Source organism: Pinus tabuliformis, chromosome 4_2 (genome assembly GCF_031772625.1).
Source record: "Pinus tabuliformis cultivar Carrire ecotype Pingquan chromosome 4_2, CPIR1, whole genome shotgun sequence".
In the NCBI taxonomy this organism is placed as follows: domain Eukaryota; kingdom Viridiplantae; phylum Streptophyta; class Pinopsida; order Pinales; family Pinaceae; genus Pinus; species Pinus tabuliformis.
In genome coordinates, this window is record NC_142304.1 from 397,689,055 (window position 1) to 397,705,039 (window position 15,985).

General features: G+C 37.5%; 1 protein-coding gene across 1 annotated transcript in view; it reads right to left on the reverse strand.

Annotated features, from left to right (window-relative positions):
- The window catches only part of LOC149169626 (rRNA (cytosine-C(5))-methyltransferase NOP2C-like), a 251,675-nt gene extending 238,522 nt beyond the window's left edge, over positions 1-13,153 (reverse strand). The window contains exon 1 of the mRNA XM_089427134.1: positions 13,013-13,153. Within this exon, the coding sequence (XP_089283260.1) occupies positions 13,013-13,105 (93 nt within the window). The 5' untranslated portion in view covers positions 13,106-13,153. The remainder of the gene's footprint in view (positions 1-13,012) is intronic.
- Positions 13,154-15,985: the final 2,832 nt, after the last annotated feature.

Here is a 15,985-nt window from a genome sequence, read left to right on the forward strand (position 1 = left end):
CTGTTGTTGGAGCACCAACAGCAAATATTAAAACTTAATCAATGGCTAGGATCATCTTGGAGTCGATCCGTGTGAGTTTCTAGATGATTCTCACCTTATCTAAATTAACACTTATTAATTAACAATATTCCCTGAGTTTAAACTCAAGAAATATCTAAAAAATGACTAATAATCTAATTGAGACACTTCTAGGTGGAATTTTCATAAACAAATTCTAGGATTTGGAGATCTCATGTATTCTAGCCTCTCCACCAAATTTCGTTGCTCGAACACATCCGATGCTACAGAAACTAACACTCCCTCTTAGCGAGGGCTGTGTTCTCTCTCTAGCGTTGTACATCCTGCCACAACACTTTGTCTTTGTATCACCTCCTGTCACGCTGTTGATGTCTAGTTGTTGCTGCCCACCAACTACTATGCAACTCTGATGTCGCATTTGTGTTGTTGTTGACCCTGCTATACCACTGCCAACACTGCATCTGCACTGCAACTCCCTCTCATCTGTTGGTTTTGCAACTGCAACTCTGCAACTGAGAAGCATCGAAAATACTGAATCAACTGTGTTAAAGTTAAGTCCCAAGGTGATGTCGACTCCTAAAATCAAGGAAAGGACATGTACTCAAATAAAATCGGATTTATGGCATTAAATGAGAAAGTTGCTTACTTGGAAATTCGAATTTGTGAAGTTAATGCACATTTGGAAGGATTTGTGGGAATATTTGGTGGAGATTTTTGTGGGAAATTGTCCCCACATGGGTTACCACCCATATACACTTGTCATTCCATCATAAAATTCGAATTTGGCACATAAGAGAAGAAGAAAATGATGTCCACTTGCCAGAATTCGATTTTTACACTTGGCATTGGAGCTCCATTCAACAAATTCAAATTTCTCTTTGGGATTGTCATCTCATGCCACTTGTTTAATCACTCCTACATTGGGATTGGATCCCATAGTTCTATATAATATAGCCTTGAGCTCTCATTTGTATCAGATTGTTACTAGCTATGTGCTTGCGAAAGCGCCGCTGTCTTGTGCACTTTCAGAAATATCAATAAAGACTTTGGGGTTTCATTCATGAGGTGTTCCTTCTTTGGGAGTGTGATGAACTGTTGATCATTGGTATAATTCTTTTTACTTATGCTTTGATCTAATTTGTTTCCATATGCTCTTGTAGATTTGTTAATGTAGAGCTATCTTGCGTTGACTAAAGACTTTGGGGTTTCATTCATGAGGTGTTCCTTCTTTGGGAGTGTGATGAACTGTTGATCATTGGTATAATTCTTTTTACTTATGCTTTGATCTAATTTGTTTCCATATGCTCTTGTAGATTTGTTAATGTAGAGCTATCTTGCGTTGACACTTGATTTAGAAGTATGCTCTAAGTCAGTGTTGCAGGAAACGTCCCCCCCTAGATCGAAACCCCTATCCGCGATCCGTACAGATGCGTGGGAGAATCGCCATACGAAGCATGTTTCGGAAAAACCGAAACGTGCTTCGGGATTATAAACACGCTTCCTGCCATTTTTGGAAGCATGTGGCCGAAACATGTTTCGGTTTTTCCGAAACGCGTTTCGTACGACGGTTCGGCCATACAAAGCACGTCGCTTCGGGGTCCGATCAGTTTGGATCGCAACTGATTCCGCTCATGCTTCCGTCGTTTCCGCAGCGCGCCAAAAACCTCTTTTTTTTCTTTTTTTTTTGAAAGGTTGGGGTGGGTCCACCTTGGGTTAGGGTGAGGAATGAAGGGATTTAACCCCCCATTCATCTCTCATTTTCTCACATTGCGTTTATGAGAGCTTGGAGAAGAGAAGAGAGGAGAGCTTGGAGGAGTGAAGGAGGAGGAGCTAGGAGAAGGAGGAGGAGTTTGGAGTAGGAGCTTGGAGGACTTCCATCTACAAGAGCTAAAGAGGTAAGTGCAAACCCCAAACTCCCTTATTTTTTTGACATTTTTTGTATTTTTCGCCTCCCTCTCTTACTCTTTCCCATTCTTTCTACTTGCTCATTTAATTGGAGGTTGTCCACCACCTATATCCATATTCCAAGATGGTATTCTTTTGGCTTCTATGTATCATTCCACTTTTGGTTTTAATGATGGCAAGGGGGAGTAGAAATAGAAGGGAAGAAGCACAAGAGGATAGTGGTCCCAATATGAGTGACCCAATATATGATGAGAAGGAAGGGTTTGAAGAGGAAGGGGATGAAGTTGAACCTGAAGGGAACACTGAAACACTAGAGGGGAAAGCTGCATTAACACCCTTGTGGAACTATGTGACCAAACTTGAAGGGGGAAAGGGTGGTGGAAGCTACAAATTTTTGTGCCCTCGTGGTTGTCATGGAGGAAAACCATTTAGTGGTTCATATGCTCGTGTGACGAGCCATCTTTGTGGGGTGATCGAAAGTGATGACAAAAAGGGTGATGTGGGGATATAAATTTGCCCAAACATTTCAGCTGAACAAAGAAGAAAATACATCCAAATAGAGGAGGTTGCACAACAAAAAAGCAAGAAACAAAAAACTCATTCTGAATCAAATGCAACCTCTAGATTTGCTAGCTCATCTCCTCATGGTACTTCTGGAAGCTCTGGAGGTAAAAGAACAACAAGGGATTTCTTGAATGTTGCTGGGACGGATGATGCGGATGGAAAGATAGTCTGATTTCTTTGTGCTTGCGGTGTACCATTCAATGTGCTTCGCTCTCCCTATTGGCATGAAATGGTAAAGGCCATCAATGAAGCCCCAAAAGGATACAAGTCCCCCAACTATGAGAAAGCTAGAACAGTGCTATTAGAAAGAGAAAAAGCAAAGGTTCAAAGAGCTTTGACACGTTTTACAAATGAGTAGGTAGATTGTGGGGTATCCATTGTATCAAATGGGTGGACAAATATTAGAAACCAACATTTGATAAATGTTCTTCGTGTTTCTACTAGTGGTGCAATATTTATTACATGTCATGACTCCTCCTCCATCAGTGCATCTTCCCAAAACATTGCAGATCTCCTATTGCAATCAATCAAAGATGTTGGTCCGAATAATGTGGTTCAAGTGATCACAAATAATGCAGCAAATTGTAAGGAAGCAGGAAAAATTATTTAGCGTACTCATCCACGCATCTTTTGGTTTGGGTGTCTGGTTCACACATTGAACCTTTTGATGCATGATATTGTGAAGCATAAAGAATGTGGGTGGATTAATGAGCTTTACAGGAGAGGGAAGCAACTCATTAAATTCATCACAGGGCATACAAGGGTAAACTACTTCTATGGCACTTACTCCAAGTTGCAGTTGCTTAAATTTGCAAAGACAAGATTTGCCAGTTATTACCTCACCTTTAGGCGGCTAGTGAAGGTGAGACAAGCTTTAACTAATATGGTGTGTGCTGAAACATGGAATGAAATTAACACTGATAGAGATGGTGCTAATGTAGCCAAGGACACTATTCTTGACATGTACTTTTGGTCACAGGTTAAATGTGTTTTGCAATTCACCAAACCAATTTATTACATGATCAAGTTTGGAGATTTAGATCGACCAATAATTAGGGAGGTGTATGAGCAAATGGATAGCATGTTGGGGCAGATTAAAGACATTGTTGAGCCTAGAGATATCACCTTGTACAATTATATTCATGCAGAGGTGGAAAACCGATGGGAAATGCTAAATGTTCTATTGCATGCATTAGCATATGTTTTGACACCTAAATACTATCATCCATCATGGCTTTCAACACCAGCACCTGGGAGGGGAAGCAAGAGAAAACCACACCAAGATCAAGAGGTTCACAAAAAATATATGATTGCATTGAGTAAATTAGTCCCTGATGAGGAGGAGGCTGCCATGGTACGGAGACAGTTGAGCAACTATACGCTTAACACTGGTCCATTTGGGACCATGCATGCAATTAGAGATCGAGAGACTTTTTCTTCTCTTGAGTGGTGGAACATGCATGGAGGGGACACTCCACTTCTACAGACTTTGGCTTTGCCGGTGCTATCACAGGTGGTAAACACTTCTTCTGCAGAGAGGTGTTGGAGCTCTTATTCTTTCATCCACAGTGTTAAAAGGAATAGGTTGAGTTTAGACTGGGCAGAGAGCTTGGTTTATGTTCATTACAACTTGCGATTGTTGTCCCATTACTGTGATGATGCAAAGACTAATAAAGACCTTAAGATTTGGGACAGGAATCCAGAGGAGCCCAATTTGGAGGATGGAGTGTTGCGATTAGAGCAATTAGAGGATGCTCTTATCTAGGTATGTCCATTGTGGTATGAATTTTGCTTATAAAGCATTTCTCTAATTCATGTTTTTAATTTTTTTTGTTAACTAGTGGTTTTTTTTTGTATGGATTTTTTGAGCAACTCTAGGATGATGATGATCGAGTTGAGATACCACCCCCATCTGATCCCTTGGTTCATAGGTTCCATGCTTCAACACCAACAACAAGGGGTTCGTCTTCATCAGTTTTAGTGCCACAACTTCCACAGGGACCATCTTCTTCATTGCCACCACATGGAGGCTCGCTGCCACGTTCTCTTCATGGTGGAAGGATAGATTAGTAGATATATTCACAATTTACTACTTTTGTCATAGATTAATCATTAGACTTGTAGGCTTGTGAATTTGAACCTTTTTATCTTGGCGATGACCAAGTGACCTATTTTGTAAACAGTATTATTTGAATTTTGGACATGACAAATGTTGACAATTGCTCACTTGCTAGATAAATCATAATATGCTTAAATGTTTTATGTTTTATAATATGCTTAAAAATTTGATGTATGTTTGTAATTGCTAAAATATAGATGGTTGATGCTGGAACAATTAATCATTGATGTACATACTAATAACTACAATGGAATCATGGATGCCATATCTATCTTGATTAATGCAAAAATATGCATGTTTTCATGTCTTCTACAACTAATTTGGTATTTGGGATGTTTGTTTTGAATATAAATGCAAAAAAATATAAAAATATATATATCTATATAGCAAATGCTTCATTTCCCAGATTTTTGGAAAATGACGCTTCCGCGTTCCCGCTTCCAAAAAACGTCCCCGTTTCTTCCCCGCTTTGTACAACATTGCTCTAGGTATCGAATGCTCTAATTGGTTTTAAATAAATCTCTAGAGTTTCTTATCATTGTTTATTGCTAAATCTATATGGAACTAATTCTTGATTGAAGTTTTGTAGAGGGAACATCTTGTTGGGATCACAAAATCAAGCGTGAGGGGAAATCTTTGGAGAGACCAGCCCACTCTTGATACATTCTTAAAGGAGCTCTCATTTGTTCTTTGAGCCTTCATAGTCTGAACTTACAAAGTGGTTTGGCAAGGGTTTTGGCACATAGCTTGTACACAAGCCGAGAAATTCTAAATTTAAATCTCTTTTAAAAGACACTGTACTTCATTTCTTCCATTTGCTATCTAAGAGCTTGAAGATGGCTAAGCAAAGAAGAGAGTTTATTCTCACTCTTTAGCTTAGCATTTTGTAAATTACAATTGTACATATACATTTTATCTTGTTGATTTTTTACTTAACTTATTTTGTAGTCATTGTTTGGATTGTTTGCTAACTCTTGTGTGGTAGATTTTGAATAGCAGCCTCCAGCGACATCTAACAAGTGTTTGCAGGACCATTGGCAAGTGTTGGGGGTTTGATTTCCAAAGATGCCATGAGCCCTTTTGAGGCTTATCTTGGCCAAAGTCTAGTTCACTAGACGGCTGCACATTTTCCTCTCTAATTCGTGGGCATTTGGAGGAAACTCACACCTTGTTTCCCTTGCATAAGTTTTGTGAAATCTTGTCACTACTTTCTCAAGAAAGGAGGTCTAGTGTCCAAGTTTCAAGCAATTATTGTGAAGATTCTCCCTGAAGATTAGTTGAGGACTTTGAAGAGCCCTCTTCTCATTGTAATATTAATAAAATATCTAATTTGCTTGTGGGAGCTTGGGATTTCTCCCATGTTATCCTATCTCCCCATTTAGAGGGAGGCTTCTCTTGAGTGGATTGACATTTGCATGGTTTAAGCTTTCATACTTCATTCACTTGCATGCTTTAATTGGGAATTAACACAACCTCACTATCACATTTCATTAAGTTAAAGTTTGTTACAATTTCATTTGAGCTTTGCATTCTCTATCTCATTGTTGCTTGAAGCTACAAGCTTACACTTTACTTTGGGCAATTCATCATTTAAATGCAAGCATTTTATATTCTTAACAAACTTTGATTCGTTTCCATTTACCTTCGTAAATTGCTTCATGAGCACTTGAATACATGCTTCAATTTTATGCTACATTGTTATCTTGAATATTGGAACAAAATATTGTCATTCTCTATTTGAAACAAATTTTACTTTCAAGCAAATTACTTGTATCATTTTAATTCATTAATGAGACACATGCATCACTTGTAAGCTAATTTTATTCCTCCAATTGAAGTTATAATTGCAACTTATGTTGAACACTATTTCATTTTCAAGCATTGCAAATCAATCTCTTTGAAGAATTTGCATGTAGCATTATTTTAATTTGGGGAATTAACACAATTTGCATTTCATCTAGGCATGTTAGTGTAGGAAGTACTCCTCTATTGACTCCTCACTATGAGATCCATATCTTTGGGCGAGGGTGAGATCTGGGGATTGAAGAGTTAAATTGTAATCTTGTTGTAGAGATAATTAATCAAATTAACCAAGAGAACTTTCCATTACATTTACTTTACTTGTTTGTTGATGGTTTGAGTTTTCATATGCAAAGTCTATTCCAAAAGCAAGTATTGTAATCCTTTCAAACAAGTGCTTTCTTTTCATGCTTCAAGTCTAATTGCATATTGATGTCTTGGTTTAGCACTATCTTTCTTTTACATTTACAAGTTTATTACTAATTTTTGGGTTTTGACAAAATATGTTTCACATGTTTTGATTTATAAAGTTGATTATCTCAAAAGCATTTTGTATCTTACATATCTTCTGCTAACAATATTTGTTTACATTTCAGGGTTACTTCGCTTTCTCTTTTGAGAGCATTGCATTTTACTTTGAGCAAATTCCTTATAAGGCACTGGTTTTATGGTTTTTGTCATATTAATGATTGGCATTGTTATTTCAAGTGGCTCACTTTATATTTGCTCGTAAATCCTTAAAAGTAATCCATTTTCACTATAACACTCTCCTAGAAACTCACATATTTTAACTTAACTTTTCATTAGGGACCACCCCCCTTAGCTAACCTAGGAGATAGCTCAATTAGAGAGAGTCGGGATTAGTGTGATAGCCCCTTCTCTGAGTTCCCTGCCACCAACCACACCTTGTGTAGTTGAAGGCTTTTCTCACTAACTTGTAGGTAGGTGTAGGCGGCAAGGTAAACACTACTCACACTCGCTTATAGAGTGAGAAGATCTACTCATAACTACTACCAATCTGCAAGGAAAAATCAAACTTATGAGACTCAAAGTCCCCTGAGACAAAATTCTCCCTCTACTATGTGTGCTTTTCTCTTCCACCCAATGTTGGTTTTGCAGCTCCAAAAAACCTCTGCGTCCAACCAAAAATTTACTTAGCAAAAAAATTTGAACTGCAGTTGCTCCCTCTAATTGTTGGAATCACTCTTGGGAAAATCAAATTTTCTGCACCCCTACTACTAAAAATCGAACTGCTGGCCTAGCAATTCAACCTTCCTATCTGAGCACTGCGTTGCCTTAAGAATTTCGGCCTGCTGCTCCCTCTAAGCAACGAAATGCTTTCTCTGCTTCTGACCTTCCTGGTTGATCACTCGCACTCTGGTACCATGTGAAAATTCCAAAACAGGAATCCTATTGCAACAACTGGAATTTATTTTTCTAATTGTTAATTATTTTAACAATTTATCTGCTATGACAAAAATCAAATAAATCACACTGCATCCTTCACAAATAAAAACCACGGAAATAATAGGGTTGGAATCTGAGAAAATACTAGCGCACACACACAATAAAAATGACACCGTTATTTTTGGACAAATGTCCACGAAAAACTCCAACTTGGGAAAACCAGTGCAGCAAATGAGGGTTTTATTTTATCATGCAGCAGTGAAATCTGAGTACAATCTATGGATACCCAACTGGCAATCCAAACAGCAAGAAAATATGGGAAAAATTATATGAGAGAATTACCCTTCCTCCACAAGCAATCCTCGCACAACTTCTCTTCAGAAATTCGTCTTCCTCGACCCTGTGCCTCAGTCTCTACATTGCTTTGTGCAAAACTTATGACATCTAGCCCTGAACTACCTCTGATGAAGTCATTCTCCTACCTCTGCTGAGGAAATTTCTTCTCCGGCACTCTAGACCCTATGCCCGGCCTCTGGAACTGAAAACGAATTTCTCTCCAGCAAAATCGAATTGCTTCTAAAGCAACTGCGTAGTCCTCTACGCTGCCTCACTAGGAATAACTCGGCCCCTTGTTGTTGCCTCTCTGGATCTGGAACACTTCCTCTGGATTATTGTCTTTGCCCCTCACTGACCCTCCTTCGATCTCTAGCTCTCTGGCAACTGTTGTTGCTCTCTAGAAATCGATTTGCTGAGAAAATCGAATTACAGAAGTGTCTTCTCCAAGTGCCCATCGACTTCCTCTTATAATCCACTTTCGGAGCACCAATGGCCAAGATTAAAACTTAATCAATGGCTAGGATCATCTTGGAGTTGATTCATGTGAGTTTCTAAATGATTCTCACCTTATCTCAATTAATACTGATTAATTAACCATATTCCCTAAGTTTAGACTTAGGAAATATTTTAAAAACAACTAATAATCTAATTGAGACACTTCTAGGTGGAATTTCCATAAACGATTTATGGGATTTGGAGATCTAATGTATTCTAGCCTCTCCACCAAATTTCGTAGCTAGAACACATCCGATGCTACAGAAACTAACAGTGTTGAAGACGAGAAGAGTACATCCAGAGGTTGCTTCACTTTGGGTTTTGCTATGATTTCATTCATGAGCAGGAAGCAGATATCTATCGCACTTGGTACTACTGAGGCAGAATATATTGTAGCTAGCTTGGCGAGTTGTGAAGCAGTATGGCTTTGGAAGTTACTCACGAGACTGTTTGATCATGTGCCCGAGCCAACTATAATATATTGTGATAATCAAAGTTGTGTGAAGTTGACAAAGAATCTAGTGTTCCATGATAGGTCAAAGCACATCGAGATCAAGTACTACTTCATCCATGACATGGTACAGAAGGGAGCGGAGAAGCTCTAGTATGTTTCCAAGGATGAGCAGATCGCAGATATTTTGACGAATCCTGTGTCCCGTACAAAGTTTGTATACTTCATAGACAAGCTTGGACTTGTGAAGAATGTCTCTCTCACTGAGAGAAAGTGTTGACATCGCATCATGGACTGACATTCTCCCTATGTCAAGTACTGTGACTCGCATTAGCGAGATTATCCCTGTATCAAGTACTATGACCTGAATTAGGGAGAATGGTCTGACGACTAACATTCTTCTTGTGTCATGTATGACCTGAATTAGGAAGAATGGTCCTAAAGCAATAAGTTTATTTAGCATCAGGCACTGAATTACACTATTAAGAGTGTGGCCTTTTGCAATTCACCATGTGTCAAGATGTTGACCTGAATTATGATGAACCAAGACTAGTCTGGATGCCATGTGTCAAGTATTGACCCAAATTATGGTGACTAGTTGATGCTAAATGATGTGCCATGTGTCTGAAGTACCGACCCATATTATGGTGAGGAGATACCATAGGTTTGAGGTACTTACCCAAATGATGGAACTGTGATGATGCTATTGAATTACCATGTGTCAAAGACATTTGACCCGATTGTGGTATATGGTTGATGTTATTGGATTACCATGTGTCACATTTGTGACCCGATTATGGTGATGATATGTTATAGCCTTTTATTAGGGAAATTTGTTCACAAGAGGAACATCTGTCTAGTCATTATGAATACCTCCCTATCTAAGAGGGAGTGTTGAATTTTGTAGCTATGGTCGGTCTTCATAATTTGTATTTTAGCCCTTGTAATGTATAAAGAATTTGTAAGACATGTTATTAATGTCATTTTGATTATTTAGTCCTTGAAATATTTATTGTAAGACATGTTCTTCATGTCAGATTTAAAAGAGAAAATTTGAAGATTAAATTTTTGGCTCCAAAATTTGTAAGTCGGCCCTCCCTCAAGTCAAGTCAGTCTCAGTGAAGAGACACACCCATTTGACGAGGCAAAACATCTATATTAAGACATTCGACCTCCCCCATAAGAGAGCACCATTCAATCTCATCACAACAAGATAATTTTTGGGCATCCAAGTGAAGGACAAAGGAGAAGAAGAAGGATGAAGATCTCTCTCTTTAGCTTGCATATCTCTCTCTAAAACTCTCATCAGTTACTTTTTTCTACGCAGCATTTTGTAGGCAGGCCAAATTATTGTGCAGTTGTTGGGCAACATATTTTGGTCAGGCCGAAATTCTGGGAGGCCGAGTTTTTTGGGCATATTCTGGAGACCGAATTTAGGCCAAGGGAAGATTTGAATTTAGGCCGAGGGTAGAGGGTCTCTGCTCTCTCAGCCTTGCTGCAAATCACTTGCTATCTCAGCCTCCTTTCAGCTTCTCCTATTCTCCAACACTAAACTTGAATATCAGCAAATCTTATTAACTATGATATGTATTTCAAGTTGTGCGTTCACTATTCTCTAATGGATTGCATTACCTTTTGTAGGCTTGTTACTAGACACTAAGACAATTGCAATCATTTATAACGACATTGGTTATTCGACATCTGCTAAAACTTCTATCCCCACACCATTTACATTACGTATGTCACATGGGGAATTGTATGCAGACATAAGTACTCAAGTCAGAGGTAACAAAAGCCAATGCTTGCAAGTAGATATATTTATGACTCTATGCTGTAGGAAATGCTCCTCCCCCCACTAACCACATTTTAGTAGGGGGACTCCAAAACGCACCTTAAACGTGTTTCTAGAAGCGTGTCCCTCCTCCTCCCCCACCAAGCGCATGCCTCCCCACCCCCACCAAGCACATCTCAGTATGGGAACTCTGAAATGCACTTGAAATGTGTTTCTGGGGGTGAAACATGTTTCACGAGTTTGAAACGTGTTTCACCCCCTGCACCCCCCTCGAAAACGCATTCTAAGCGCTATACAGCACATTTCAGGCCATACAACATGCTTGTGTGGCACATGTGGGCTGAATGCAAATTATTTTTATGAAAACAGTAATTTATAAATGGGGCAGCCTAATATTCAACCCTAGGTCCCTACTAATGCTATTTAATTAATGGAATTGTTAAGAATATGCTATGTAATTAATGGTAATGTTAAAATATTTTAGTTAAGTTTTTAATATTACCATTAATTGTTTCAAGGTGTTTGAGTGGTTCCAAACTCATTGGATTTCATATGAAGAAAGTAGAAATTTAGATCCCACTCAAAATCCAGCAGACTTAACAAATTTTGGGATTTTAGGATTGGGAGGAGCGCAATGTTTCCATTGGATTTTGTCATGTATGAGGGTATGGAACTAGCATTTATTCAAGAGAACCAAACCCTCTATGTACCTTGATGTTAGTGGCATCGATTGCTGAACTCCTCTATCATGATTCATGACCCTAGTAAAAGAAACTCATCACTTGAGCAAAATCTAGATTTGATATGTTGAGCTTTTTCTATCATATTTTAATGCTTAGAGGGATATTGATGATGAGGATCCGAATATAGGAAATGATTTCGATGATATGTAAGTATTTGTTGTAGTATAATTTTCTTGGGACTTGGAATTTGGCACGTGCTAGTTTATTCATGAATCTGTAACCGTGTTCTAAATTATAATGTTAAAGCTTAAAACTTTTTTGTTTTCTTCCAAAGTTTCAGTTTAATTTGCTGATATATATATATATATATATATATATATATATATATATAGATATAGATATAGATATAGATATAGATATAGATATAGATATAGATATATATCACATTCCCCATTTCCTGATTTTTAGGGGGTCACATTTACAGTGTTCCCGTTTGAGATACACGTTTACATTTCCCCTTACCATGCAACTTAGTCATGACTAAACCAAGACTGCAGTTGAATATGTACAAACATTGTAATTGTAAAACTATAAATAATGTTCCATTCTATCACGGTGCTTTTTGAAATTCGCATCCAGTTCATTACACTAATCATTGACATAGAACTGCATCAATCTGCTTTACTGTCTTCAATCATTTGCAAATTTCTAGCAGATAACACCAAGTCATCTAGTACTGGACAATCTAATCATTAAGAGCCAGCAGAAGCCTCTAGAATTGTCCCATTAATCATTTTGAGTTTTAAACTAGAAGTATTTTCTAGATAAAGCAATTCTTGGGGTTTGAGACAAAACTCTAAAATGTGGCTTACTTGTCATCATGCCAGTCAAAGAATCTTGAGCAAAAGCAGTATAATAGTAAAAAACTTGAAACAAGAAATATATCTATCAGAAGAAGCTTGAACTTGTTACAAGCCAAAAAATCACCAACAGGACCCAATAAGAAGGCTTACATAATGAACTGCATCTTTTATTTAATTCAGATGTAATCATAATATTCTTGTAGGGGTCTTGTTTCTATATATTCTCACAACTCAGCTTATTACCATGATCAAGTAGGTATGAAGTTCAATGCCTTCTATTTCCCTCTTTTGCTATTCCAAATGAAAGGAATTTCAAGAAGATATGGAAATATTAAAATATGAATCTATATTTCTGATAAACCATCTTATTTCAAAATCAATTATGTTATGTGGAACAGGCTTAAACAAACTAAGATATTGCCCACTTTCATGGCTTAAGCTATGTCATCAAGTTGATGCCAAATAACAACTCAAGTATGCAAATTTTCTCATCCTCGAGAAAATCTTAAAAAGGGGTTACAAACAGAAAGTTGCACTACAAAAATGCCATATATCCAAATGCAAAAGTTCAATATTCACCTTATTATGGGAGCGATCAACTGCAATGACTTCCCCTTTATCTTCCATAAGCATTGCAATTGCAGTTGTTTTTCCACCAGGAGCAGCACACATGTCTAATATTCTCTCTCCTGGTTTTGGATCTGACACGTTTTGATGTAATTAGGCCATGCACTGCATGCTTAACCATAAGAATCCTAGGTCAAGATTTCAACTTGAAGCTTTTCTAGGAAGTGAGAGGATTAACACGATGAATTCACTAAAAATTCCATATTTGCTGGATGTGATTTACATATGGTGATTAAAAATGGTTACACATGAGGAGTAAAACAAATTACTAAAAGGAAAACCAGAGGCAACATGCATTTTTTTCCAAACATTTCCAATTTCATCATATGTGGATACATTACCACATCCATATGAGAGCGTTCAGTTGAACAAAGCATGCTGATGCAAAATTTCTTCTCATCAGCAAGAAAATATGGTTGTAAAATGGAGCATGCTTCATATTAAATATAGCAGATATGACTTTAAATATGGTAATACAAGGTTGTAAGGAGTACTTTCATAGACACTTAAGCTTCCCTGAATGTGATAAATTAATGCTATTATTTAGCTGGGTTTGTTGCTATTTTCAGCTACATCCAAGAATCATAAAAGCAGGCCTCACTTGCAGCTGAGGATGACATCTCATGCTAAATGTTTGTTAGTGGAATGTTAGAATTTGGCTATTTTGATTTGATAAGCATGTTATCGCGAATATGTGGAAGGAAGAAATGCACTAAAATATGTTGAGTATCATCCATAAAATTAGTAGGACAGATAATAGGAACCTGTGAATAGGCACTGCATCAAAGAAGGTGAGAAAATACTTAGCTCCCCCATGAGTACAAGTCATCGTAGGCCTGAAAATGTCACTATGAAACAACTCTAAAAACTATCATAATAAAAATGAAGCATCCACTGGAAAACCACCAGCTCCTAGAACACAAACAATGTCTCCAAATGTGGCAGGGTCAATAATGAGTCATCACATCCTAGGACTGCCATATGTGTGTTATACAGAGAATCCATCAATCCCAGCAACAGTGTAAAAAACTTAAAAAGTCTCTGTGGAAGGTACATCAATAAGAGGAAGCACATAAAAACTGTAACAGAGAAAGATCCACTGTAATAGGTTGGGAATCATCCATGGAAGAATCCTTTAGAAGGGGTCATGGAAACAATCCTTGACCATGGGTTTTGCACAATAGATCGAACCCATATGTAGAGTGCACAGCTAGATGTGCACAGTAAATTGTGTCAGTAGTATCATCTAGAGGATAGCTATCACAAACTGTTACTCCTCTTCAATCCCCTAAAGACAAGCCAAGCAAGACTTGAAGACTCAACTCACTGTATGATGATGATTGCATATAGAGTTCCTATGTAATAGAAATTCTAGATTTCCATAGACTCTTAATTGTTCTTATTGCTTAATAGGAACTGGGTGATAAGATTCAAATAGTGCTGATTTGTCCTACTTACTTTCTTTCATTCATTATTGACTACATATTAAGACAGTAGTCAATTTATGTAGTTGTTTAGCCATCTAAAACACAAAATCAATTTACATCAGTTTCCATGCAAAGATGAAGTATATAGATCAGCTGTAGTTACTGAGCATTCGTTTTCTGAGTTCTGTCCAAAAACAGCAAGATTAGCTTGCTCATTTTTTACAGTTTAACGTAAAAGAAAGAGTAAACTATAGCATTTTCTCAAGCAATGTCATGTAGGATATAAGATCTATATCGAATTAGCATTTTTCTGCTTAAAAACAATAACATAAGCTTGGTGTCCTGCATGGTTTTTGTTAGTTTTTGTAGCATCGGATGTGTTCTAGTCTCAAAACTTTGTGGAGAGGCTAAAACACATGAGATCTCCAAAACCCAGAAATCATTTCTAGAAATTCAACCTAGAGATGGATTAATTAGAATATTAACCTATTTTTTAATGTTTCCTAAGTCTAAAGTTAGTAAAACTCAGGGTTGATAACATCACAGAAATATAACAATATTCGGAAATATCGCGATATTTTCGGGGGACCGAAATATCACCGATAAAATATCGTGATATTTTCACTCCCCAAAAATATCGCGATATTTCCGAGATATCGTCGATATCTTGCGAAAATATCGTGCAACGATGTGAAATATCGCCGGGCTGGCTGGGCCGCGCTAGAAAAGGCAAATATCGATTTTTTTTGCTAATTTTTGTTTTCCAAATGTTAGAGAAGGAAGGGGAGAGCATTGTGGTTGTTGTCAAGGAGGAGTTGAGGATTGAAAAGCCATTATCACCACCAACAACGAAATTTTTGTTGATCAAAGATTGAAGAACAGTGAGACAATCTTCATTTCTTCCATTAATAGGTATGTTCTAAAAAACCCCTATGTTAATGATTCTTTTCATAGATTTAGGTTTATTCTTGATTGCCGCTTTTCCTACCAACATTTTGCTTCTTCTTTTTTTTCCCATTTGCTATGATTTTCATGCCCATGAGCCAATGCAAGGGTTTTATCCATATTTAGACAGCAAACTCCATTTCTTCTTTTGACTTTCAAATGCAACCTCTTATTGTCATTTTTCATTGAATTCACATTGCAAATAATGTAGCAAAAAAATTATTTTGTAAAATGAGGTGGTTATTACTTATTATTTTTTGTGTGTGGGTGAGTAACTTTAATCATTAATTCCAATTTTCTTTTTGGTGACCTAGGTTTGAATTAGCTCACTCAAATATGCCAAAAGCCTTGGACCCATTTTGGGAGTATGGGGAGCCTAATGGTGGGACAAATCGGGTATATCTATCATGCAAATTGTGTGGGACCAGGATGACAAGAGGGGTTACGCGATTGAAATACCATCTGGCTAGACTCCTGGACATGATGTTGGGCTTTGTATAGTTTCTAGTTCGAAGCTTATACAAAAATCTCTTGAAGCAATTGATGAAAAAGA